At 46.0% G+C, this 25398-nt stretch overlaps 1 protein-coding gene across 1 annotated transcript; it reads left to right on the forward strand.

Moving 5' to 3' along the window:
* The first annotated feature begins 14713 nt into the window (after positions 1-14713).
* LOC145356445 (voltage-dependent calcium channel gamma-5 subunit) lies at positions 14714-24938 on the forward strand. Its single transcript, XM_080209171.1, has 5 exons — positions 14714-14921; positions 18279-18365; positions 20867-21007; positions 21813-21958; positions 24420-24938. The coding sequence occupies exons 1-5, from the start codon at positions 14714-14716 to the stop codon at positions 24675-24677; spliced, it is 840 nt and encodes a 279-aa protein (XP_080065297.1). The 3' UTR covers positions 24678-24938.
* Positions 24939-25398: the final 460 nt, after the last annotated feature.

The raw sequence follows: 25398 nt of genomic DNA on the forward strand, positions 1-25398 counted from the left end.
ATCTGCGTTGGTTTCATCCGGGTGCTCTGATTTCCTCCCACGTTCCAAAGATGTCCGGGTTAGGTGGATTGGTTATGCAAATTTGCCCCTTAGTGTCAGGGGGACTAGCTAGGATAAATGCAGAGGGTTATGGGGATAGGGGTCTGGGTGGAATCGTGGTCAGTGCAGACTTGATGGGCCAAATGGCCTCCTTCTGCATTTCTATATTCTATAATACCTTACACAGCCTTAGAGTGATCCCTTTAGCCCTGAGAATTATATCCAATTTCTTCTTGAAATCACACGATGTTTTGCCCTCGTGGCCTGATGTGGACAGTATGATTTTATTAGGGGTGGTCACTGAGGTGGAGAGTCCCCCTGAGGAACAGGAGCCAGCGGAAGGTCCAGATGTTGACGAGGAGGGACCAACCCCGCAAAGACGTTTGGCGTGACCAAGAAGATGGGGCCTGTACGCGGAGTTGAGTGTTGCAGGTTCCTCTGCTTATCTGGGGTGTGGTAGCTCACAATTACCACCTTCTCCATGAGGAACTCATGCCGCACGGACTTGGAGGACAATGTCAGTTGGTTTGAAGGTTACTGCTCTGCGGCCAGTGGGACCTTCCAAATCTCCGCTGGGGGCAGTCACAGAATCTCCCAATCAGTGACACACAAATATCTAACTGAGGGACAGATGACCTTTTTCAGTAAAGCTCACTATTACGTGCAGTTCTGCATGAAGTGAGGAAACCAGGCTGCTGCATCAGTGGGACTTGCTGTGAACTTAGGCTCCCTGTAAGTGCAGTGCACCCTTCACTGCACACACAGAGCCCTGAGATCTCCCACACACTTACCCATGGATTCAGTTAAAAATTCATTAAGTAACAATTTCACACTCTGAATGTTCAGCTCATTTGTAACCACAGAAACAGACCCTGCATGTTTTGTATTCTATACTGTTCCGAACAGTCGGGTGTCGTAGAATCCCTACTATGCAGAAGGAGGCCATTCAGCCCATTGAGTCTGCACTGACCACAGTCCCAATCCCTGTAACCCCACACGTTTATCCTGCTAATCCCTCTAATCCACACATCCTGGGACACCAAGGGGCAATTTAGCATGACCAATCAACCTCATCTAGACATCTCTGGAGTATGGGAGGAAATTGGAGCACTCAGAGGAAACCCACATAGACACAGGGAGAATGTGCACACTCCACACAGACAGTCAGCCAAGTCAGGAATTGAACCCAGGTCCCTGGAGCTGTGAGGCAGCAGCGCTAACCTACATGCTGCCCTGTGCCATGCCACATGGGTGAGGGAGGGTGGTGGGCCTGGGTAAGATGCTCTTTCAGAGGGGCAATGCAGATTTGATGGGCCGAATGGTCTCCTTCTGCACTGTAGGGATTCTGTGGACTGATCACCAGATGAAGTCCCCAAATATGTTCCCCTCTGTAGGAATAATCTCAACGTGAACCTCAATCTCCTATGATTCCACACGGCCAATCCCCAAATTCTTATGTCCCAGGTGAGGAGGGATGAGCTGACAGCCTTTCTCTATTCAATCCACTTATCCTGTCCACGTGTATTGATGTTTGAAAGGATGAGCTTATTAGTTACTAAAATGTGAGAAAAGTAATAAAAATATATGTGCATACATAAACACAGATTGGGATTGAAAAGCTAGTCCAAAAATCAAAATTTAAGAAAGTATGAATCAGTCTTTGACTTGTCCACGATTCCAGTAGCGCTGATTTTACCAGTTAATTTGGGGATTCTTGGTGCCACAGTTTGGTTGAGCGGATCGTCCTGTTCCCTCTTCAATAATGCCTTTGATGTCTTGACCTGCTTCCAGCAATCAGAGAGACATTTTAACCGGAAAACATCAGGGATACCCGGTCAACGTTCTTCAGCTGTCCCCCTTCACAGCATATACCAGCACAGTGGAACCAGAACACCAGACTAGCACCGCAGAGATCAGAGTTGGTTTTTAATCTTTTCTCTTGTGTATTCTGGAAGGGCAAAAAAGCACAATTATGTCTGGGATATACCTCACAGGAAGGTTGTAGTTTTGGATAAGATGCTAATCAGCTTCCATTATCTCCATAGGAGATTACACTCAGTTTCTGGATTGCTTCTTCCTTTGAAATGTCTCAGTCTGAAAAAGAATATGATATTCCATTGCCCCGCAGGACTGAGTATAATCCACACAGGAACTTTTCTGACAGGCACCTAATTACATTCTCAGAATTTATATTCTTAGCCATCTTTGGCTTGCACTTTTTTAAAACACCTTTTATTTAATATTTCAATATGTCCGTATTTAATTTGGGGTTGTGATACATTGTGAGGATTAGTACCCAAGGAATCTGCATTGTTCTTACACCCTAAGTCCCAGAGATATTTGAGGGAGCTGAGCACTTACAGAGGGTTAGTTTCTCAGTGATACCCTCCAGAAGATGTGGCCAATCATGTCCATTCATCAGCCACAGAGTGTATCTGAGGAGAGACATAATGCTGCACGTAGAAACCATAGATACCCTACAGTGCAGAAGGAGGCCATTCAGCCCATCGAGTCTACACTCCACAAGCCCTACTCCACAACCCCACACATTTACCCTGCTAATTACTAAAGGTCAATTTAGCATGGCCAATCTACTTAACCCACACATCTCTGCACCATCTCTACAGAAGGATTCTGTGAATCACTGCTAGGTAACTGCTCAGAAACACAATAAAGACCACAGGTAAATTGATCACTATCAGGATATGAGCACTCACCCTGGAACCCCACACACTCATTCCCCTTTAACAGGCATTTCAAATGTCACTGAGTGAAATCAAATTCCATTGTTCAATGTCATGCACAGGGAGAGTGGGAATGAAAGAATGAATAATGTTCAGTCTTAAACTGAGATGAAAACATGTTGCAGGGAAGCATGTAAAACTATCGTACTCAACAATGAATATACCTTTCCCAGAAACTCACTCATAAAATAATACTTGTTAGGAATTTGGGAAATTAACAAGGTTAACAGCTGAACTTGAGATGGTAACAAAATAACAGAAAAGTAACAAGATTAGCAGGCACTCAGAGGAAAAACAAGATATGATTTACCCAGTAACAAGATTAGCAGGCATCCAGAGCAATAATAAGATATGATTTACCCAGTAACAAGATTAGCTGGCGTCCAGAGGAATAATAAGATATGATTTGCCCAGTAACAAGTTTAGCAGGCACCCAGAGGAATAATAAGATATGATTTGCCCAGTAACAAGATTAGCAGGCGTCCAGAGGAATAATAAGATATGATTTGCCCAGTAACAAGATTAGCAGGCGTCCAGAGGAATAATAAGATATGATTTGCCCAGTAACAAGATTAGCAGGCGTCCAGAGGAATAATAAGATATGATTTGCCCAGTAACAAGTTTAGCAGGCACCCAGAGGAATAATAAGATATGATTTGCCCAGTAACAAGATTAGCAGGCGTCCAGAGGAATAATAAGATATGATTTGCCCAGTAACAAGATTAGCAGGCGTCCAGAGGAATAATAAGATATGATTTGCCCAGTAACAAGATTAGCAGGCGTCCAGAGGAATAATAAGATATGATTTGCCCAGTAACAAGATTAGCAGGCATCCAGAGGAATAATAAGATATGATTTGCCCAGTAACAAGATTAGCAGGCATCCAGAGGAATAATAAGATATGATTTGCCCAGTAACAAGATTAGCAGGTGTCCTGAGGAACAATGAGATTGACAATCTTGTTATTGGGCAAATCAATCAATGATGTGGAGATGCTGGTACTATATTGGGGTGGAGAGGATGAAAGGTCACACGACACCAGGTTATAGTCCAAATGTTTATTTGAAATCACGTGCTTTTGGAGCACTTGTTCCTTTGTCAGGTGAAGTCACTTCATTTTGGTGGGGAAGGATGACCTCGCCCATTGCACAGGAACGATCTCTATCCTGTCCAGTGAGCTCTGCCACCTAGTCCACCAGGAAGAGAGTGTCATCAGCTCTGGGGAATCCCCTTCGACCTTCACTGTCTCCTTACTTCCCTATTGTGAGCAATTCTGTCCTGCATAAAGGCAGGTGGATTGAGTGGGAACACTGTGGGTGAAAGGGCAGTTCAGAAGCATGCATTCTGTTGTTTGTGCTGAGCCAGCCCCAGGAAGGGATTGTTTGTGCAGGAACTTACATCAGATGGTGAACTTAAAGTGAGTGTCCGGTGTTCAGTGTTGATGTCCCAGCTGCTGGTCATGTGGATGTCCGTGTAGACTCTAACCCTCAGACTGATGCTCTTCAGAGAGTGAGAGTTCAGAGTGAAATTCCATCTAACCCAGTGCATCAAATCATTCATCCTTTTCCTGCACTTCAGGGCAGTCATTGCTTGTTGGCCACAGGCACTGCCCTCTCAGTGACCTCCTCCCTGGCTGTGGGACATGGGCATCGCTGGCTGGGCCAGCATTTATTGCCCATCTGCGGTTGTCCCCGAGAATGTGCTGGTGAGCTGCCTTCTTGACCCACAATGCCATTATGGAGGGAATTCCAGGACTTTGACCCAGGGACAGTGAAGGGATGGGGATATATTTCCAAGTCAGGATGGAGAATGGATTGGAGGGGAACTTGCAGGTGGTGACGTTCCCATGTATCCATGTATCCTTGTCCTTCTAGATGGAAGTGGTTGTGAGTTTGGAAGGTGCTGTCTAAGGGTCTTTGGTGAATTGCTGCAGTGCATCTTGTAGGTAGTACACACTGCTGCTACTGAGCGTCAGTGGTGGAGGGGGTAGATGTTTGTGGATGTGGTGCCTATCAAACGGGACTGCTTTTCCTGGATGGTGTTGAGCTTCTTGAGTGTTCTTGGAGCTGCACCCATCCAGGCAAACGGGGAGTATTCCATCACACTCCTGACTTGTGCCTTGTAGATGGGGGACAGGTTCAGGGAGTCAGGAGGTGAGTTACTCGCCACAATATTCCCAACCTCTGACCTGGTCAAATGGAAGGATCTCCAGCTCCCAAGGAAAGAGAACTCCCGCCTTTTTTGGGCAACTTGGAGGGGATTCCAGAGGGAGGAGATTCCAGAGGGAGGGGATTCCAGAGGGAGGAGATTCCGGAGATTCCAGAGGGAGGCTTTGCCGAACTGTGGGTCAGAGGATCTTGTTGTCTTGGGCGCTATTGAGAAGCAGAACATAACAACACACCTGGCTCGCATTGAGCCAATGTCTTTGCTGTTTAAATATGGATCTAACCACCCCTGGGGTAAAGGCAGGATGGAAAAATCCTCATCCTCCCCACCTTGAGATTAGTTTGTGCATAATTAATGAGCTGACTAGAGGAAAACTGCAGGAATAATCCGACCTGTCACCCTGTGGGAATCTCACCGGCATTCCCACCCACCATCATTCCCCAAAGGGAAAAATTCCACCCGTAGATTACTTTAGAAAATCCTTTTAGTGGCGAGCTTAGTATTAAACTCTCAGCTGTCCACAGAACTCTTCACATTGTCATTAAGGATCTGGGCCCCTGAAGTTTCCTAAATTGGTCCAATTAAAGTAACGATGTGAATAACACAATCTGGATGATGCATAAAATGGTCAGTAAGGTTCTGGTTTTCAATAACTCTCATACCAACAGTGTGACTGTATTGACGTGGTGATAGAATTAGCACATTCAGAATATCTTCTGGATGGCACAGTGAGGCATTGCTGCCTCACAGCGCCAGGGACCTGGGCTCAATTCTGGCCTCGGGTGACTGTCTGTGTGGAGTTGGCACATTCTCCCCGTGTCTGCGTGGGCTTCCTCCCACAATCCAAAGATGTGCAGGCTAGGTGGATTGGCCATGCTAAATTGACCCTTGGTGTCAGGGGGATTAGCTGGGTAAATGTATGGGGTAATGACGATAGGGCCTGGGTGGGATTGTGGTTGGTACAGACTCGATGGGCCAAATGGCTTCTGTCTATACTGCAGGGATTCTATGATTCATGGTTAATTCAATCTTGAATACTTGATGCTGATGGTTATACGACTTGGTTATACAAGTTATGCTAACTTATGGTTAGCATAATCCAGGATAGCTGTTACCTCACCCTCCACTCGGCAACACCCCCTCATCAAACCACCATTTTAATTTAATGTGTGGTCTTTTTACATGGTGGAGGAGATATAATGGCTCTATAGATGTAAAAATACAATAGTTCTATTGGGGTAGGCACAGTAAGAAGTCTCACAACACCAGGTAAAAGTCCAACAGGTTTATTTGGTACCACGAGCTTTCGGAACGATGATCCTTCATCCACTCACCCCACTCCAACGCTGGCAACTCCACATCATGGCTATTGGTGTATGAAATACACTGGCTCTATAGGTATACATTGAGACAGGCCCGCCTTCTCTCTATAGCTCTCTCCTGGCCAGTGTTTCAGTCTGGGAGATGAATCGAGTGGAGACTAAGCTACCTAACGGATGTCTCTGGCATGTCACATCCTTACATTAAGCTGCAATTGCAGGGCAGTTTGGGAGCAGATGTTTCGTACTGGATTCTCCTGGACATTTATTCCATTAAAATCATGCAGGGGAACAGTGGGCACAGAGCAATCTCCCAAACTGCTTTGAGTAAATGACATTTGTTCCATTGAATTAAACTTTCACGGGATATACAGTTGTCCCTGGACAGATTCATGCAGTAGAAATGGGTTTTATACGGGGCCGCTTCCGATCATCACTAAAACTGTCTATCTCCACCTCTGAAATATAGAAAATAGGGATAGGAGGAGGCCATTCAGCCCTTCTAGCCTGCTCCACCGTTCATTATGATCATGGCTGATCATCCAATTCAACAGTCTGATCCCGCCTTCTCCCCTTTGATCCCTCTGCCCCAAAAGCAAAATCTACTTGCTTCTTGAAAACATGTTTTGGCTGCAATTGCTTTCTTGGTGGCGAATTCCACAGATTTACCGCCCTCTGGGTGAAGAAATCTCATCTCATCTCTGACCCAAAAGGTTTACACTGTATCCTCAGACTGTGCCCTGCTGTGGACCTGACTTAACATGACAATGGTATATGTACATTTGGAGAAAAATGGACTAGTTAGTGACAGGCAGCATGGTCTGTACGGAGAAGGTCAGGTCTCAACAACTCAGCCGAGTTTTTCAAAGAGGCGACAAAGATAATCAATGAGGGAAGGGCTGTGGATGGAGTTTATATGGACTTTAGTGAGGTGTTTGACATGGCAAACTGGTACAAAATTAAAAACAAACAGCATTTGGGGTGGACTCAGCCGATGGATACAGAACTGGCTTGGTTATAGGAGACAGAGTAACGATGGATGTTTTCCAGAATGGCGATCTATAGCTAGTGGTGTTCCCCTGAGATCAGTGCTGGGACCTCTGTTGTTTGTAATATATAGAAATGATCTAGAGGAAAAATGTGGGTGGTCTGATTAGTAAGTTTGCTGATGACACAAAGATTGGTGGAGTTGCTGATAGTGCCAGGAATTGTCAAAGGATACATAGGATAGAGATAGATTTTCGACGTGGACACAGAAATGGTAGATGGAGTTTAATCCGGGGTTAAATGTGAGGTGATGCATTTTGGAGGATCAAATTTAGGTGTGTGTTATACTGTAAATAGTAGAACCCTGAGGAACATTAATATGCAGAGGGATCTGGGCGTGCAGGTCCACAGTTCCATAAAAGTGGCAACACAGATGGCCAAGGTGATTAAGAAGGTATATGGCATGCTTGCCTTCATCAACCAGGGTATTGAGTACAAGAGCTGGGGAATTATGTCGCAGCTATATAAAACATTAATTAAGTCACATTTGGAGTATTGTGTGCAGTTCTGGTCACCACATCACTGGAAAGACATGGAAGTTTTGGAGAGCGGGTAAAGAAGGTTCACGAGGATGTTGCCTGCTCTCGAGGGTGTTAGCGATGAGGAGAGATTGAATAAACTAGGATTGTTTTCACTGACAAGACGGAGGCTAAAGGGAGACCTGATAACAGTCTACAAAATTCCTGAGAGGCAGAGACAGGGTGGGTAGTCAGAGGCTTTTTCCCAGGGTGAATGAGTCAATTACAAGAGCACACAGGTTCAAGGTGAGAGGGGGAAAGTTTAAGGGAGATGTACGGGGCGAAGTTTTTACGCAGAGAACGATGGGTGCCTGGAATTCGCTGTCAGAGAAGGTGACGGAAGCAGGCAGAGTAGCAACGTTTAAGAGACAGCTGGATGGGTACATGATTAGGAAGGGAATAGAGGGATACGGACTGAGTAAGGGCGGAAGGTTTATTTTTAGTTTAGTTGGGGGATCATGGGCTTGGAGGGCCAAAGGGCCTGTTGCTGTACTTTTCTTTGTTCTCTGTATGTCAAGCAGACAGGATAACATATGTGACTTTGGCCCAGAGAAACATTCCAGCTGTAGATGGTTGCCATGCCAACCCTGTTGTTCTTTGCTCACTGTCACCGACACTATTTCTGAGATTTATTTAGTCCCCAGAGACCAGGGTGGACTTTACCTCCTGGTCTCCCCGGGTTACCAATCCAGTGATGTAATCACTAACATTAACATTTCTTACAGACGTATTATTAATGTGTCGACCTGACCATTTCATGAATTGTACAATCCCCAGATTCCTCTAATTAACGGAAAGGCTAACACTTTGTGTAGCTCCCAGGATCAGCAGACGGCACTCGATTTCCTCAATGTCAAACACGACCTAGTCCTTAGTGTCCCGTCAAAAACTAATGGTCAGAGTGGAGAGCAGCTTCTCCTTATAAATCCTTTCCCAATCACGTAAAGAGACTAAATAAAAAAAAGAACATACAGGATATACTCAGCAGGTCCGGCAGCATCTGAGCAGAGAGAGTGAACACAAGAAATAGAAGCAGGCGTAGGCCACCAGGCCCTTTGGCCCTACCCCACCATTCCGTCTCAGCTCCTTTCCTGTGCCATTTCCCCATTGCCCTATCTTCCTCAATCTATTAAATATCAACCTCCACTTTGAACACTTCTAATGATCCAGCCTCCTCCACACTTTGGGAATTCCAGAGATTCACCATCCTCTGTGAGAAGAAATTTCTGCACACCTCAGTTTTCACTGACCGGCCCTTTATCTTGTAGCTATGTCCCCCTTTTTGAATCCGCTGGAATTCTCCAAACTCGTCTCAGTTGGGATCCTCTCATGGTGTTGCTGTGAACGGAGACTTGGCTGAGCACCAAATTCCCCGTTCTCACTGGTAGCCGGGCAGAGAATTTGGGCCAGAGTTAATGTTTTGGGTTGGTGATCCTTCAATGGGAACCCCCCCCAACCCCCCTTGCTGCCTCTCAGCATCAGGGACCCGGGTTCAATTCTGGCCTCGGATAACTGTGTGGAGTTCACACATTCTCCCCATGTCTGTGTGGGTTTCCTCCAGATACTCCAGTTTCCCCCCACACTCTAAATATGCGTGAGTTCGAATCATCGAATCCCTACAGTGCAGAAAGAAGCCATTTGGCCCATCGAACCTGTACCGACAACAATCCCATCCAGGCCCTATCGCCGTAACCCCACATATTTACCCTGCTAGACCCCGACACTAATGGTTGATTGGTCATTCTAAATTGCCCCATGGTGTCAGGGGGATTAACGGGGTAAATATGTGGGGTTACGAGGAAAAGGGCCTGGGTGGGATTGTTGTCGGTGCAGGCTCGATGGGCTGAATGGCCTCCTTGTATGCTGTAGGGACTCTATGAAGAGATGGATTGAGAGAGAAAGAGAAACATTCTAATAATAATCACTCCTCTGTCAGCTGGAGAGAGGTTCCACCTCCCAGAAAATCCTACAAAGTTCATCAGCTCTCTTCCAATCTGAGGAAGATCCGGGATCTGCTGCCCCTCACCCCTCAAACAGCAGACAGTCAGAACCAACCATGGTGACTGGCAGTGTAAACGTGTGCCCCCCTCTGGCTTCCGTTCCGTGTCTGGGTGAAAAGTCTGTCCTCGCTAACCCCCTCTGGGTTAGAAATCCCACTCCCCCAACTCTGGTCAAAGCACCTGAACCCTGGGGTATTTTCATTCCCCTTCCCTCAGATCTACTCATTCTCACGCACCTTAGGAAGGCTAGACAGAGTTAAAGAGGAAGTGTTGCCGAGCTGGTTTGCGTGTCTCAGTATCACACCATGTGGCGTTTTCACACACTGAGCCACTCCTGAGTTTTATTTTGGTGGGTGGGCTGTGTGTCTGATTACACAGCGCACACTCCGAAACCTGCAGCACACCCACACCAGAGCTGCAGTGTGATTCTTACTTCACCAGCCAGCCCGACAGCAATGGAAACACCAACGGGTTATTTCTGGATGCAGTGAGATGGCCCACAATCCCCTCGCAAATCTGTGACTGGCAGGATTCAGCAACAAGACACAACGGGATGTCCCCCCAGTGTTGAATTATTCCACTGTACGTGAGTGACTCACACTCCCTGCATCCAATCCCACTTCTTATCTACCTCTGACCTCCAGCCCTGAGTCTACTCATCGCATCGTACTGTACAGGAGGATTCGATTCCAGCCTCAGGTCACTGTCTGTGTGGAGTCTGCACATTCTCCTCGTGTCTGCGTGGGTTTCCTCCGGCTCCAGTTTCCTCCCACAGTGTAAAGATGTGCGGATTAGGTGGATTTGCCATGATAAATCGCCCCAGGCTGTGCAGGTTAGGTTTATTGAGCACCCAGAACTGAACCCAGGTCCCTGGAGTTGTGAGGCAGCCTTGTTAACCAAATGCAACCAAAGAAACATGCTGTTTGATTGGATTAGCCAGATCATCGGGATGTACCTGGCATCACACTGCCACTGAAATTTATACATAGAATCCCTACAGTACTGAAGGAGGCCATTCAGCCCATTGAGCCTGCACTAACCACATCCCACCCAGGTCCTATCCCTGTAACCATACACATTTACCCTGGCAATCTCCCTGACACTAAGGGCAATTTAGCACGGCCAATCAACCTAATCCGTGCATCTTTGGACTGTGGGAGGAAACCCACGCAGACATGGGGAGAATGTGCAAACTCCACACAGACAGTGACCCAAGCTGGGAATCGAACCCGAGTCCTTGGCACGGTGAGGCAGCAGTGCTAACCCACTGTGCCACCGTGCTGCCGGGGAATCGAACCCGGGTCCCTGGCGCTGTGAGGCAGCAGTGCTAACCCACTGTGCCACCGTGGTGCCTGTCAAAACTTATGATTCAGACAGGCTCCATAAAACACTTTGGAGTTTGTGACCTGAACCATTACAGTATTTCTCCCGGTGCCATTTACTGCCTTTATATTTGCTCTGTAATCGTTGTCACATTAATAATAAGATAACAACACTGTCTTTATAGCTTTGCTGCAACTTACAGTTTAATTCAGCATTCATTGACATTTCAGCATTGTTTGACAGCAGGAGGATAGCTGGGTAGATATCCTGTCCTCTTTCCACGCAGGTGAATGATGTGTACCTTTTCAAAAATGTTAAATCAGTGCAGGGTTCATCAAAGTGCAAGCATTGGTGATTCTATTAATGTCACCCTCACAAAAACACGTGAAAAGGTAATTATTTGCAGGCTCCCATTCTGAGCTTCATTTCCACTCGGTCGACATTGTCACCATTGAGAATTCTCCCAGGAGAAGTAGCCAAAGGCAAGCTGTCTCAGATAGGCTGAGTGTGAAACAGTCAACACCTTCAGGGGAGAAGGGAGAAAATCTGAGGAAGAATTACCTCAAGGCAGAGGGAAAATGGTTTCTTTTATTTCTTTCCTCCACCAGTTTCCTCCCAACCCTCTCTGGGTTCCCTCTGACCAAGTGACCATCTTTTCCCTTCAACTTGGGCTATAAAGTACTTACAGCAAAGGGCCATTCAGCCCATCTGATGTGTACACTCCACACATGCCTCACCTTCATCTAACCTCCCAAACTCTCCCTTACTGTCTGTTGTAATTATTTAGCTTCTCTTAAAATGTATCTATTCTATTCATCTCAACGACTTCCTGTGGCAGTGAGTTCCACATTCCAACTGCTCTCTGGATAAAGAGATTTCCTGGATCCTCTAATGGATTAATTCATAGAATCCCGATAGTGCAGAAGGAGACCATTCAGTCCATCGAGTCTGCACCAACCACAATCCTATCCAGGCCCTATCCCTGTAATCCCACATATTTATCCTGTTAATCCCCTGACACTAGGGTCAATTTAGCACGGCCAATCAACCTAACCTGCACATCTTTGGGACTGTGGGAGGAAACCAGAGCACCCGGAGGAAACCCATGCAGACATGAGGAGAAGGTGCAAACTCCACACGGACAGTGACCCGAGCCGGGAATTGAACTTGGGTCCCTAGCGCTGTGAGGCAGCAGTGCTAACCACTGTGCCACCGTGCCGCCCATGTGACCACCTTGGATTTAAGACTCTAGTTCTGGTCCCATTTGCAAGTGGAATCACATTCTCAATATCTGCCCCATCAAACTGTCCCAATCTCCCTCCTCCACCCCTCTCTATCAGGTCACCCCACAGCAGTGGATGGGTAACCTGGGGCAAGGAGCCACCTGTGGCAGATCAGGGTTCGGAGTGTGACCCACTCAGGATTGCCACACTCAGTGTTGCCACATTCTGCTGATTTCTTTCTGCTTAGTTATTTTGTTCCGGTGTAGCTGAAGTAATTGACTGGTGAAACCGGGGCGAGTGGAGTGTGCTGACAGCATTGACTGTGAGAGCCATGCCCTCCCTCTGTGTCCAAAGTGTCAATGCTGCTTTTGTTTTTAACATATCAACGATTGAGCATTTTCTATAACTCATTTTGAAATATTCAGCGTGTATTAAATGTTATTCACAGGCTCATGGTTCGTGGACAAGCCCCATTTCAATCTTGTGGTCACTGAGATGAAGGAGGATCTCCCATGCGGGCACTCACTAGTCTAGGTGCCAGCTGTGCCCCACAGTCTCTGAGTGAAAATAGACCCAGTCTATTCAATCTCTCCTCTCCGGGATAGTCTCTCATTTCTGGCATCATTTTAATCGGTCATTCTTACATCTTCTCCCAGTGCCTTTTGGTGACATGGAGACTGGAGTCGCGTCCTGTTCTCAGTGAGTCTAACCACGTTTCCATACAAGTTTTAGAGAATTTCTCTACTTCCAGTCCAATCTCATTGCAAATGAACCCAACTTTTTTTTATATGCACATTTGGAACTGAATGGTCTTATTAGTGACCGACAGTGTGGTTTTGTACGGGAGAGACCATGTCTCGCTAATTTGATTGAGTTTTTTGAGGAGGTGACAAAAATGATTGAGGGAAGGGCCGTGGATTTCGGGAAAGCCTTTGACAAAATCCCTCATGGCAGGCTGGTGCGAAAGGTTAAATCACGCGGGGTCAAGGGTGAACTAGCGAGATGGATTCCGATATGGCTTGGCCATAGAGGACAGAGGGTAGTGGTGGAAGGGTGTTTTTCTGGAGAGAGTACAGAAAAGGTTTACCAGGATGTTGCCTGTTTTGGAGGATATTAGCTACGAGGTGAGATTGAATAAACTGGGATTGTTTTCCCTGGAAAGACAAAGACTGAGGGGCAACCTGATAGAAATTTCTAAAATGATGAGGAGTGTAGATAGGGTGAACAGTTGGAGGATTTTTCCTAGAGCAGAAAGAAGCACAAGTTCAGGGCAAGCGGGGGTAAAGGTTGAGTAGAGATGTGTGGGGGGAGTTTTTTTACACAGAGGGTGGTGGGGAATGTGCTGCCACGTGAGGTGGTTGAGGCAGACACATTAGCGACATTTAAGAGTAATCTGGATAGACACATGAACAGGCGGGGAATGGAGAGATACAAGTGTTTGGTGTAGGTAGGACAAAATGATTGGCGGAGGCTTAGTGGACCAAAGGGCCTGTTCTGTGCTGTACTGTTCTTTGTTCTTTATTAACCTGGGTCAGTATTTTGAATTATCTGTGTAATTATTTTCTAAAAAGCCCGTGAACTTCTTATTTTTCCGACTTGAGTCTACGACCTCACACTTATTTATGTTGAGGTCCGTTTGCTATTCGCAGGCTGTTGTGCAAATGCCATTGTGTGAATGGATTTATCTCTGACTATATTCCATAGCAATCCTCCTCAAGTTTAACACCCAATATGGTGGCTCTAGTGAATTTGGCTGGGGGGGGGGTGGCATATTGCTGGTGACCCCTCGCGTGATGTGTCCAGGCACCTTGAGAAGATGAGCGATCAGGAATGGCAACGCTGGTTCATTCTCTCCTCCACTCCCCCACCTCCCCCTCCCGACCCGCCCCTGGTCATTGGAGCATTTGGCCCAGATATTAATTCGGTGCAGATCAACGGTCAAACATTTTTGGTTCAGTCTGGATAAGCTGACGAAACCACCTCGGGAATCTGGTAACCAACATTCCAGGAAATTGCTCTGGGCACCACGGGGAAATGGAACTGAAACTCAGACACTCTTGTGACAAAACCCAGGAGGTTTTTAATAGGAGCATTAAAAAGAATTGTGTGTCCTTATCAGCTATTTTAATTTATTGCTTACATAAGTGCTTCAGAATGGTGAAAGTGCTGTTTGGCGGAGTGGGGTGTTTGGATAGATATGTGACTGATCCTCCAGGAATAGTTCCAACCAAGAAGCTCCCTGTCCTGGGAAGCCTGGGGAATGATGTTGCTAAATTACACTGTGGGTGATTAATTTATTCATCCAATGACCTGCCATTTCTACAGCAGGTCCCGATGTTGTGTGGAATGACCTCCTGTGGCCGGAAGGCCTTGACTCTCCTGAGCAGCGTCTTTGCTGTGTGTGGCCTGGGCCTTCTCGGTGTCGCGGTGAGCACCGACTATTGGTTGTACCTGGAAGAAGGAACCATCTCCCCCCAGAACATGTCAATGGAAGTCAAGATGTCGCTGCACTCTGGCCTCTGGAGAGTTTGTTTTCTGGCAGGTACGAACATTGTTCTCAAGCCCAACTTTATTGCTCATGAGTGAAGGCTCGTGGAGAAAATGTAATATTTTGGAGGTTTATTGTGTTATTATGTGAAGCAGGTTTGCGGCTGTATGCGAACAGAAGCTATGCCCCCAGAGGGTTGAGGGTTTCAATGGGCTCTCGCTGTGAAATTCCAGCAAGTCAATAAGGCCACATTGTATTTTCTATACAATAGAAATTTGCATTAGGAGATAATGAAGGTCTGTTGTGTTTAATTATTAAATTTCAAAGGGGAGTAAAAAGGGTTTGCAACTTGGAAAAAGTTATAAATAAGTAAGGCAAAGTTGTTAAATTTTTTTTGACTTACATAGGGAATACATAAAAGATTTTCATATTCCAGGAAAGGTAAATTTCAAAGAAAGATATGGACAGTGGAATCAAGATGAAAAGAGGGGACAAGTACTTAAGGAGAGAGCTTAGGGGGGTGGGCCTAGAATCCCCAAAGAATCATTGAATTGCTACAGTACAAAAGGAAGCCGTTCAGCTCATCGAGTCTGCACTGACTATCTAACGGACTATCTTAGTGAAGGAGCTTCAGCCAACCCACAGAAAGGTTCATTTTTTTCACAAAGCATGGGTTGTTTTAACATTCATGAATTGAGAGATAGAGAAGCCCTATGACACACCTCCCTACAGCAACAGTTGGATTGCTAACATTACTGGAATTTTTCATCGGTTAAATATTTATGGGGGATCATTGCTTAAAGGGATGTTTATTTGTGAGTCTAACCAAGGAGGAAACTTTTGGGGGCAATGTTCTGCAAAATGAATTTTAACTGTGTAAATGTAATTTTATATGTTTAAGTTTTCTTTCTGTTTGTTAATAAATGTTTTTGTTTAATATTTAAAATCTCTAAAAGTGCTATTAGAATTTGTGGTTCCTGACTGCTCCCATATCTTCTCATGATTAAAAAATAAAGAAGAAAAGAGTTGTGGTAGCTTGCCACGTTTCCCTTTGGGACTTTGACACTTACCACCTGCCAGATACTAAAACTGCCTTTTGAGAAGGAAAGTGGCAGATGACATGCCCAAAGCTTTGTTGTGTTTTGTTCTACAGAATGACTGGCTGCATTCCTGCCATTTTCTGTTTTCGTTTGATGGCTAGAAACATAGAAGCAGGAGGAGGCCATTTGAGCCTACTCCGCCATTTATTACGATCATGTCTGATTGTCCAACTCAATAGCCTAATCCTGCCTTTTGCCCATAACCTTTGATCCCATTCGCTCCAAGTGCTATATCCAACCACCTCGCGAATACATTCAATGTTTTGGCATCAACTACTTCCTGTGGTAATGAATTCCACAGGCTCACCATTCTTTGGGTGAAGAAATGTCTCCTCATCTCTGTCCTAAATGGTCTACCCTGAATCCTCAGTCTGTGACCCCTGGTTCTAGACTCCCCCACCATTGGGAACATCCTCCCTGCATCTACCCTGTCTAGTCCTGTTAGAATTTTCTAAGTCTCTACGAGATCCCCCCTCACTCATCTGAACTCCAGCGAAAACAATCCTAACCTGGTCAATCTCTCCTCATACACCAGTCCCACCATCCCTGGAATCAGCCTGGTAAACCTTCACTGCACTCCCTCGAGAGCAAGGACATCCTTCCTCAGAAAAGGAGACCAAAACTGCACACAATACCCTCGGTGTGGCTTCACCAAGGCCCTGTATAACTGCAGCAACACATCTCTGCTCCTGTACTCGATGTTCACGAGAAGATGTCAAATTTAATTTGGGATTATTTGAACTTGATGTGAAGTGACCAATGAACACCCAGACTGAGAGGCCAGAGGACTGGTGAAATTGAATCCCATCAGCAGAGTGGTGGGTGAGTCTTCAGAGGCAGTTCCCCCCTCCGACAAGCGATGGCATCAATACCAGGCCACTTACCCCTTCAATGGGGCCATTTCTCCTGAAGTACTCACCCCCTCCCCCCATTCCTCTTGATCCTGTTGTCACAGCTAAGCCCAGGGGGATGATTGGAGCTGGCTGTGAGGGTTGATGAGGAAGTTATGCCTGATGTAGAATTGAGGGGAGCGCCTCCTGTTCCTTCCAGTAGCCCCATGGGTCAGGGGAAGATATTCATTTCAATGGTCCTTTCAACATCAGTTAGGCCCCTAATTTATATATTTAAGAGGATTAAAGCCTGTAGACACCTAAAAAAAAAAGCCCCTTTCTGATTTAACCATTCAAGAACATGAAGAGAGGATGGTATAGTGATAATGTCACTGGACTAGTAATCCAGAGGCCTGGACTAATGCTCTGGTGACTCGGGTTCAAATCCCATCACAGCATCCAGTGGGATTTAATGAATCTGCATTATAAAATTTGTCTCAGTAATCATCGATTGTTGGAAAAACCCATCTGGTTCACCAATGCCCAATAGGGGAAGGAAATCTGCCATCCTTACCCAGTCTGACCTACTTGTGACTCCAGATCCATTATAATGAGGTTGACTCTTAACGATCCCCTCGGCTGCTGTAAGTACTGGCTGTGCCCATAGCCCATGAAAGAATAAAGAAAAATACATACATTTGTATATATCATATACACTGCTTTACAAATATGTAAACCACTCCTGTACCCATCATTTACTCTGATTTCCAGATATTCACATCACTTCTGTATATATCATATACAAATCTTTAAAGATACATGAACCACTCTTGTATGGGTGGCACAGTGGCTAGCACTGCTGCCTCACAGCGCCAGGGACCCAGGTTTAATTCCAGCCTTAGGTGACTGTCTGTGTGGAGTTTGCATGTTCTCCCCGTGTCTGCATAGGTTTCCCCCGAGTGCTCCAGTTTCCTCCCACAGTCCAAAGATGTGCAGGTTAGGTGGATTGATCCTTAGTATCAGGGGTTCAGTAAAGACATGGGGTTACAGGGATAGGATTGTTATCAGTGAAGGCTTGATGGACCGAATGGCCTCCTTCTGCACTGTAGGGATTCTATGATTCTAAGATCCCAATCCTGTGTGTGTGTGTGTGTATAAATATATATGATGTAACTGGCTTTCAGAAATCTAACCCTCTGCCTCGTTTAATAATATTTTCACAGTGGTTATGAGTGGTATGTGTTTGGGAGAGTATGGCACTGGTTAAATATATTAATTTCCAGAAGTCACAATCCTTTCTGTATAATCCAATCCACTTTACAGTGGTATTAACATGCTGTGCTATTAAAGGTGTTGTCGTGTAGGCATGCATTGCTTCAGGGGCTGTCAATCTGATGATTTCTGGTGAGGTTTTTCCCTCCCCGCTGCTGTGTGCTTTATAATGATTGACGATCTTTAACAATCTGTTGTTGTATCGGCAGGATTGGAGCGAGGCCACTGCTTTACCATTGAGTATGTGATGCCCATGAATGTCCAGCTGACCTCCGAGTCAACCGTCAGTATCTTGAGTCAGTATCCGTTCTCTGTCCGAGCATGAGTTCATATTATTCAATATTATTATGGGTGGCGCGGTGGTTAGCGCTGCTGCCTCACAGCACCAGGAAGCTGGCTTCGATTCCCAGCTTGGGGTCAATGTCTGCATAGAGTTTGTACATTCTCCCCATGTCTGCAGGGGTTTCCTCCGGGTGCTCCGGTTTCCTCCCGCAATCTGAAAGACGTGCTGGTTAAATGCATTGACCTGAACAGGCATGGGACTGTGGTGATTAGGGGAATTTCACAGTAGCTTCATTGCAGTGTTAATGTAAGCCTTACTTGTGACTAATAAATAAACTTTATTTGTATAAGAATGGGTTATAATTGTTGCATCCAGTGTGGGGCACAGAAAGAGGCCATTTGGCCCAACCTGTGCTAGCATTCATGTCCCACACAAAGCTCCCCCTGCCTCTCTTCACCAAATTGCATCAAACACGTCCACTTCTCTCTCCTCTGTATATCCCATACCCTGAAACATGTCTATCCACTCACCACAACTACTCCCTGCCTTGGCAAAGACTTTCCTGAATCTTACAGGAACATTTCAAACTGGGAAAGAGTGACAGAATCTTTATAGTGCCGAAGGAGACCATTCAGCCCATTGAGTCTGTACTGGCTCTCTGAGAGAGCATTCTACCTAATTCCACTCCCCTGCCTTTTCCCTATAATCTTGCACATTCATTCTTTTCAGATAGCAATCTAATTCCCTTTCAAATACCTCAATCGAACCTGCCTCCACAACTATGTTCCAGACTCCAACTACCCTCTGGGGCGAAAAGATTTTCCCTCCCCCCACTTCTACCCCTGTTGTCCATTATTTTGAATCTGTGGCCTCTGTTCAATGTGCTCTGGACTGAATAGTTTGCAGGAGGGAGGCAGTGGCGTAGTGGTATTATCACTGGATTAGTAATCCAGAGAGCCAGGGCAAGAGCTGGGGACCTGGAATCAAATCCCACCCTGGCTGATGGTGAAATTTGAATTCAATAAAAATCTCGATTTAAAGTAAAATGGTGACCATGAAACCATTGTCCATTGTTGTAAAAAGCAATCAGGTTCGCTAATTGTGCTTTTGGGAAGGAAATCTGCCATTCTTACCTGGTCTGGTCTACATGTGACTCCAGAGTCACAGCAATGTGGGTGACTCTGGAATGGAGTGTTTTTATGAATGGGGGTTAAATGGTGACCCAACCAGAGATACCCACGTACAATAAAATGAATTTTAAAAATTACCCTTTCCATACACCTCAGGATCTTGAATAAGTCGATCACGTGTCCTCCCAGCCTTTTCTCCAGGGAGAAGAGACTCAACCTCTCCTCAGAGCCACGTACAAATTCAGTGACTGATTCTGAAATTGCAAGTGCAGTAACTCATGAAAGAGGTTTGATGGGAATCAGGAGCAGGAGTAGGCAGGTTCGAGCCTACCCCAACATTCAATCAGATCATGGCTGATCTCTTCCTGATCTCAAACCCACCTTCCCACCTGTTTCTCCATTTCCCTCTTTCCTTTTTTAATTAGAAATATATCTATCTCCCTCTTGAAACTATTCAATGATTCAGAATCCACCGCGCTGTGATACAGTGAGTTCCACAAATTCACCACCCTCTTTGAGAAGTAGTTCCCCCACATCTCAGTTTTAAATTTACCACCTCCCAATCTATATCTGTGACCTCTTGTTCTAGTTTGCCCCAAAGGGGAAACATTTGGTCCACATTTACTCGATCAATTCTTTTAGTATTTTATCCACCTCGATCAGATCCCCTCTCATCCTTCTAAACCCCAGCGAGTGGAAGCCCTAACTGTTTAATCTCTCCTCACACGCCAACACTTCCATCCCCGGGATCAGTCTGGTGAGTCTCCTCAGAACTGTCTCCAATGCTGCCACATCCTTTCTCTAATAAGGAAACCGAAACTGGACACAATACTCAATACACAATTGGTGAGTTCCGCAAATTCACTCCCCTCTGTGTGAAGTAGTTCCTCCTCATCTCCGTTTTCAGTCTACTGTCTCTGTCCCTATATCTGTGACCCCTCACAGGTGGGTGCGACAAGTGCCTTATCTCAGAGAGGAGCCAGGGAATTCCTCGATGTTCTGGCAAATATTTATCTCTCGGCCAACGTGACCGAAAGCGATTATCTGGTCAGATCACGTTGCTGTTCTCAGGAGCTTGCTGTGTGCAAGTTGACTGCAGTCTCCCCGCATCATAACAGTGCCAAGAATACACTGGGCAGAATATTCCCATCCCACTTGTCCGGGGATCGTAGCGAGCAGAACAGGAACACTTGGCAATCATTCAAAGGCCCTTTGTCCTTGGGTGGGAATGTCCGGTCTAGGGGTGCATGCGGCTGGAAAATCCCACACTTTATGCCTGGAAAGGGTTTTTTGGGATTTTCTGAGACTGTGATTTTTTTGCTGTAAAAATTCACATCTTTCTTTCTGGTGATTACTGATTTCTCAAATCTTCTTCGTTCCACAGAAATGATACGATCCTCTACTCCTTTCCCACTGGTCAGCCTGTTCTTCATGTTCATTGGTTTTGTTTTGAACAACATTGGACATGTTAGGCCTCACCGGACTATCTTAGCATTTGTGTCAGGAATCTTCTTCATACTTTCAGGTAATGGTCACGAAAGAAAGGAAAAAAATGGAAACAAACAACTGATTTGCCAAGTTTCTTCTGGCTTGCGATGTGTTTTCCGTTGTCTCATTTTGTTTGCTCAGCTTTGGCCTGGGAGGTACCTCCCTGCAGAGCATGATGGGAGAGGTCACCCAGCTGGAGGTCACCATGACGGTGGCACAGTCCTGTCTTCTCTGTCTGAGAACATGCCATAGACAGCACGGTGACACAGTGGTTAGCACTGCTGCTTCACAGCGCCAGGGACCTGGGTTCAATTCCTGGCTTGGGTCACTGTCTGCGTGGAGTTCGCACATTCTCCACATGTCTATGTGGGTTTCCTCTGGGTGCTCCAGTTTCCTCCCACAGTCCGAAAGGTATGCTGATTAGGTGCATTGACCCGAACATAGGGTGATGACTAGTGGAATTTCATAGCAACTTCATTGCAGTGTTGATGTAACACTTAATTGTGACTAATAATAAATAAACTAAAAAACACTCCCTTTGATTACCCATTGTTTACCTGAGTTTCCTCCTGGTGCTCTGGTTTCCTCCCAGATGTGTGGGTTAGTGGATTGGTCATGCTAAATTAACCCTTAGTGTCAGGGAGGTTAGCCAGGGTAAATGCATGGGGATAGGGTGGGATTGTTATTGGTGCAGACTCAATGGGCCAAATGGCCTTCTTCTGCATGAGCAGATTCTATGAATGTATTTGTAGATGTTGTATATTTTTAACCAAAAGATCACTAATCACAGTCTTTTCATGTTTGTGCGACAATTGCTTTATGATGAATCATTTCTTTTGCAGGTTTGTCACTGGTTGTGGGACTGGTGTTGTACATATCCAGCATTAGTGATGAAATGTTAAACAGAACCCCGGACCCAGACACCTATTTACACTACCGATATGGGTGGTCCTTTGCCTTTTCCGCCAGCTCTTTCCTGTTGACTGAGGTAATGACCGGCCGTTAACTGGATCAGCTCATCCCCTTATTCCCACAATACTTCCAATCCCAGCGGATCAGCTTGACCTGGATTAAATCCAACCGAACCACCTGGAGGCACGATCAAAACCATCAGAATTGTCAGCAGCCCAGCACCGGGGTGGCACAGTGGTTAGCACTGCGCCAGGGTTCGATTCCGGCCTCGGGTCGTTGTGCAGAGTTTGCACATTCTCCCCGTGTCTGCGTGGGCTTCCTCCAGGTGCTCTGGTTTCCTCCCACAGTTCACAGATGTGCTGCTGGGTTGGCCGTGCTAAATTGCCCCTTAGTGTCCGGGGGAATTAGGAGGGTGAATATGTGGGGTTACGGAGATAAGGGCTGGGAGGGATTGTTGTCAGTGCAGGCTCAATGGGCTGAATGGCCTGTTCTGCTCTGTAGGGATTCTATGATGTACTGTACATTGCTAAATGAGTTTGAGTCATGGTAAGGCCTAGTTCAAACAGGCAGCCTCGCTGCAGATTAGTTTATATTGAACACTTGTGTTTGATTAATTAATGTTACCAGTTAAATGGCCAACAGCACTGAAGAACACTATTTGTTGCAGTTAGAATTTTTATTTCCGCTGCTAATAAGCCCTCGGAGGCAGAAATCCCTTCACCAAAATCCCTTTATTTACAAGTCTGACAACAGCATACAGAGTGTTTTCAGTTAGCAGCCTGCACTCAGAGTCCCAGAGGAACTGGCACGCCTGGTTAAATACAAAGCAAGAGCCCATCAATTTGGCCCTTAATCAGGGAGTTCATATTCTAACAGGCCCGCCTCAATTGCCTGATTAAAATCATTACACTCATCCAAGTCATTGATTGAAAGGTGATCATTGGGTTGATTCCTTGAAATGTTGAAGGTTCACACTCTCACCAACCCTGGTCCACTTTGGTAGGAATAATGGTAGGAAGGATTATTACTTACGTGGAGAAAAACTGCAGCAGGCGACGGTGCAGAGGGACCTCGGGGTCCTTGTGCATGAGTCGCAAAAACCCAGCTTGCAGGTGCAGCAGGTGGTCAGGAAGGCGAATGGGATGCTGGCCTTCATAGCGAGGGGGATTGAATATAAAAGTAGGGAGGTCTTGCTGCGGCTGTATAGGGCATTGGTGAGGCCGCAGCTGGAGTACTGCGTGCAGTTTTGGTCGCCGTACTTACACAAGGATATTTTGGCCTTGGAGGGAGTGCAGAGGAGGTTTACTAGGCTGATACCGGAGTTGAGGGGGTTGAGCTATGAGGAGAGGCTGTACTCGTTAGAGTTTAGAAGAATGAGGGAGATCTCATTGAGACGTATAAGATGATGAATGGGATGGATAGGATAGAGGTGGAGAGACTCTTCCCGCTCAGAAAGGATAGTAGGACTAGGGGGCACAGCCTCAAGATAAAAGGGGGGGCGGTTTAGAACGGAGTTGAGGAGGAACTTCTTCACTCAAAGGGTGGTGAATCTCTGGAATTCTCTGCCCGTTGAAGTGGTGGAGGCTGCCTCGCTAAATATTTTTAAGACGCGGGTTGATGGGTTTTTGATAAGAGAGGGGATTAAGGGTTATGGGGAGAGGGCGGGAAAGTGGAACTGAGCAGCGACAGATCAGCCATGATCTTATTGAATGGCGGGGCAGGCTTGAGGGGCTAGTTGACCTACTCCTGCTCCTATTTCTTATGTTCTTATGTTCTGGACTCTCACATTGAATCCAGGTCGGACATGTAGATGGGTGTTTGCTGGTTATAAGATCCCTAAATGACCCAAATGCATTCAGTGAATGACACAAAACCTGAGGGAGTCCATTCATCCCGCTGTGTCTGTGCTGGCTCTTTATTAGAGTTTTTGAATGAGTCCCAATCTCCTGCTCTTTCTCATAGCCTGACTAATGTCTCTTTTTCCACAACATATCACAACTCCCTCTGAAAGTTACTGTCTCCCAAAGCCCTGGGTTCGAATCCCGCCACGGCAGATGGTGGAATTTGAATTCAATAAAAAAATCTGGAATTAAGAATCTACTGGTGACCATGAAACCATTGTTGTTTGTCAGGAAAAATCCATTGAGTCCACTCCAACATGGCTTTATCTCCAACCTCCTTTTAGTGCCATTGCATTCTACATCATTATAGAAAAGTATTCCGCTCCCAACCTGACTCTCTCCTTCGGATCGGGATGTGATTCCCAATAGAAATAGCCGTATTCACGCAGCTATGATCTCTTAGCTTTCAGCGATCACACAGTAACCATCGGATCTCTTCCAGTCAGAAGGAGAAGTTGCTCCCAGGCTGTTTATTGGCTGTGGATGTGCTAACCTGGGAGAAGAATGTCGGTAGGTTTTGAGGGAGAGGAAGGGAGTGCAGAGGAGAGGGCGTTTAATTTCTCAACTCATCAAAGTTCTCAATGCACTGACCACAAACCCATTTCACCCTCAGTATTGTACTTTGTGTTGTTGCAGAGCGCTGGAGTCATGTCGGTCTACCTCTTTATGAAGAGATACACTGCCCCGGAGATTTACAGACCCCATTCCAGCTTCTACAGACCCAGGCTCAGTAACTGCTCCAACTACTCCGGCCAGTTCCTGCACCCAGACGCCTGGCCAAGGGGCCGAAGTCCCTCCGACATCTCCAGCGACGCTTCCCTGCAGATGAGTGCCAACTACCCAGCGCTTCTCAAATGCCCCGACTACGACCAGATGTCCTCCTCTCCCTGCTGATCCCCGGCCCACCGGTGCGGTGGGTCTTGCAGCCGCTCGGGTGTCCTGGATCCCACCCCTCCTGTCCATTCCCGTGATGAGGACATTCTTAACACAAACCATCCGCTGGGGTTTTGGTTTACGTATTTGCAAAGCAGGAAACTGTCAGCTTACTGGCAGGGACAGAGTGGGGGACTAGAAACACACACGACGGTAGAGTGTTATTTTGTAATGATGTGCATTTTCTTTTCCAATGGTGACATCCACTCAAACTTTGTAGAATCTAGGATCCAAAATGTCACCGTTAAATGGTAAATTTATACAGTAGCTCGCACTGCAAAGCAAACGGATGCAGTTGAGAATTATGTTTTTAAAAGTTAACTGTTTGGAATTAATGGTTTCTTATGACCTGATCTTCAACAGAAGCGATGGCCTAGTGGTATTATCGTGAGACAACTAATTCAGAAACTCAGTTAACGTTCTAGGCTCCCGGGTTCGAATCCCGCCACAGCAGATGGTGGGATTTGAATTCTATAGAAAATATCTGGAATTAAGAATCTATCTATGACCATGAAACTGTTGTCAGAAAAACCCATCTCGTTCACTAATGTCCTTTGGGGAAGGAAATCTCCAGAGCCACAGCAACGCGATTGACTCTATTGCATGGCCAAATCAGAGCAATAGTCAGAGTTCTGAAATTGTCTTGTGAGCTGATCACTCAGGAAGGAAACCAGTAAAATGT

This window comes from Carcharhinus amblyrhynchos, chromosome 21, assembly GCF_965287045.1.
Source record: "Carcharhinus amblyrhynchos chromosome 21, sCarAmb.v2.hapA, whole genome shotgun sequence".
NCBI classification, from domain to species: domain Eukaryota; kingdom Metazoa; phylum Chordata; class Chondrichthyes; order Carcharhiniformes; family Carcharhinidae; genus Carcharhinus; species Carcharhinus amblyrhynchos.

What these genes read in the sequence shown, in the direction of transcription:
- LOC145356445 (XM_080209171.1), top strand. Translation starts at nt 14,714, where the DNA reads ATGTTGTGTGGAATGACCTCCTGTGGCCGGAAGGCCTTGACTCTCCTG. An exon ending in GAGAGTTTGTTTTCTGGCAG is followed by an intron (nt 14,922 to 18,278) that starts GTACGAACATTG and finishes TTGTATCGGCAG; the next exon opens with GATTGGAGCGAGGCCACTGC. An exon ending in GTCAACCGTCAGTATCTTGA is followed by an intron (nt 18,366 to 20,866) that starts GTCAGTATCCGT and finishes TTCGTTCCACAG; the next exon opens with AAATGATACGATCCTCTACT.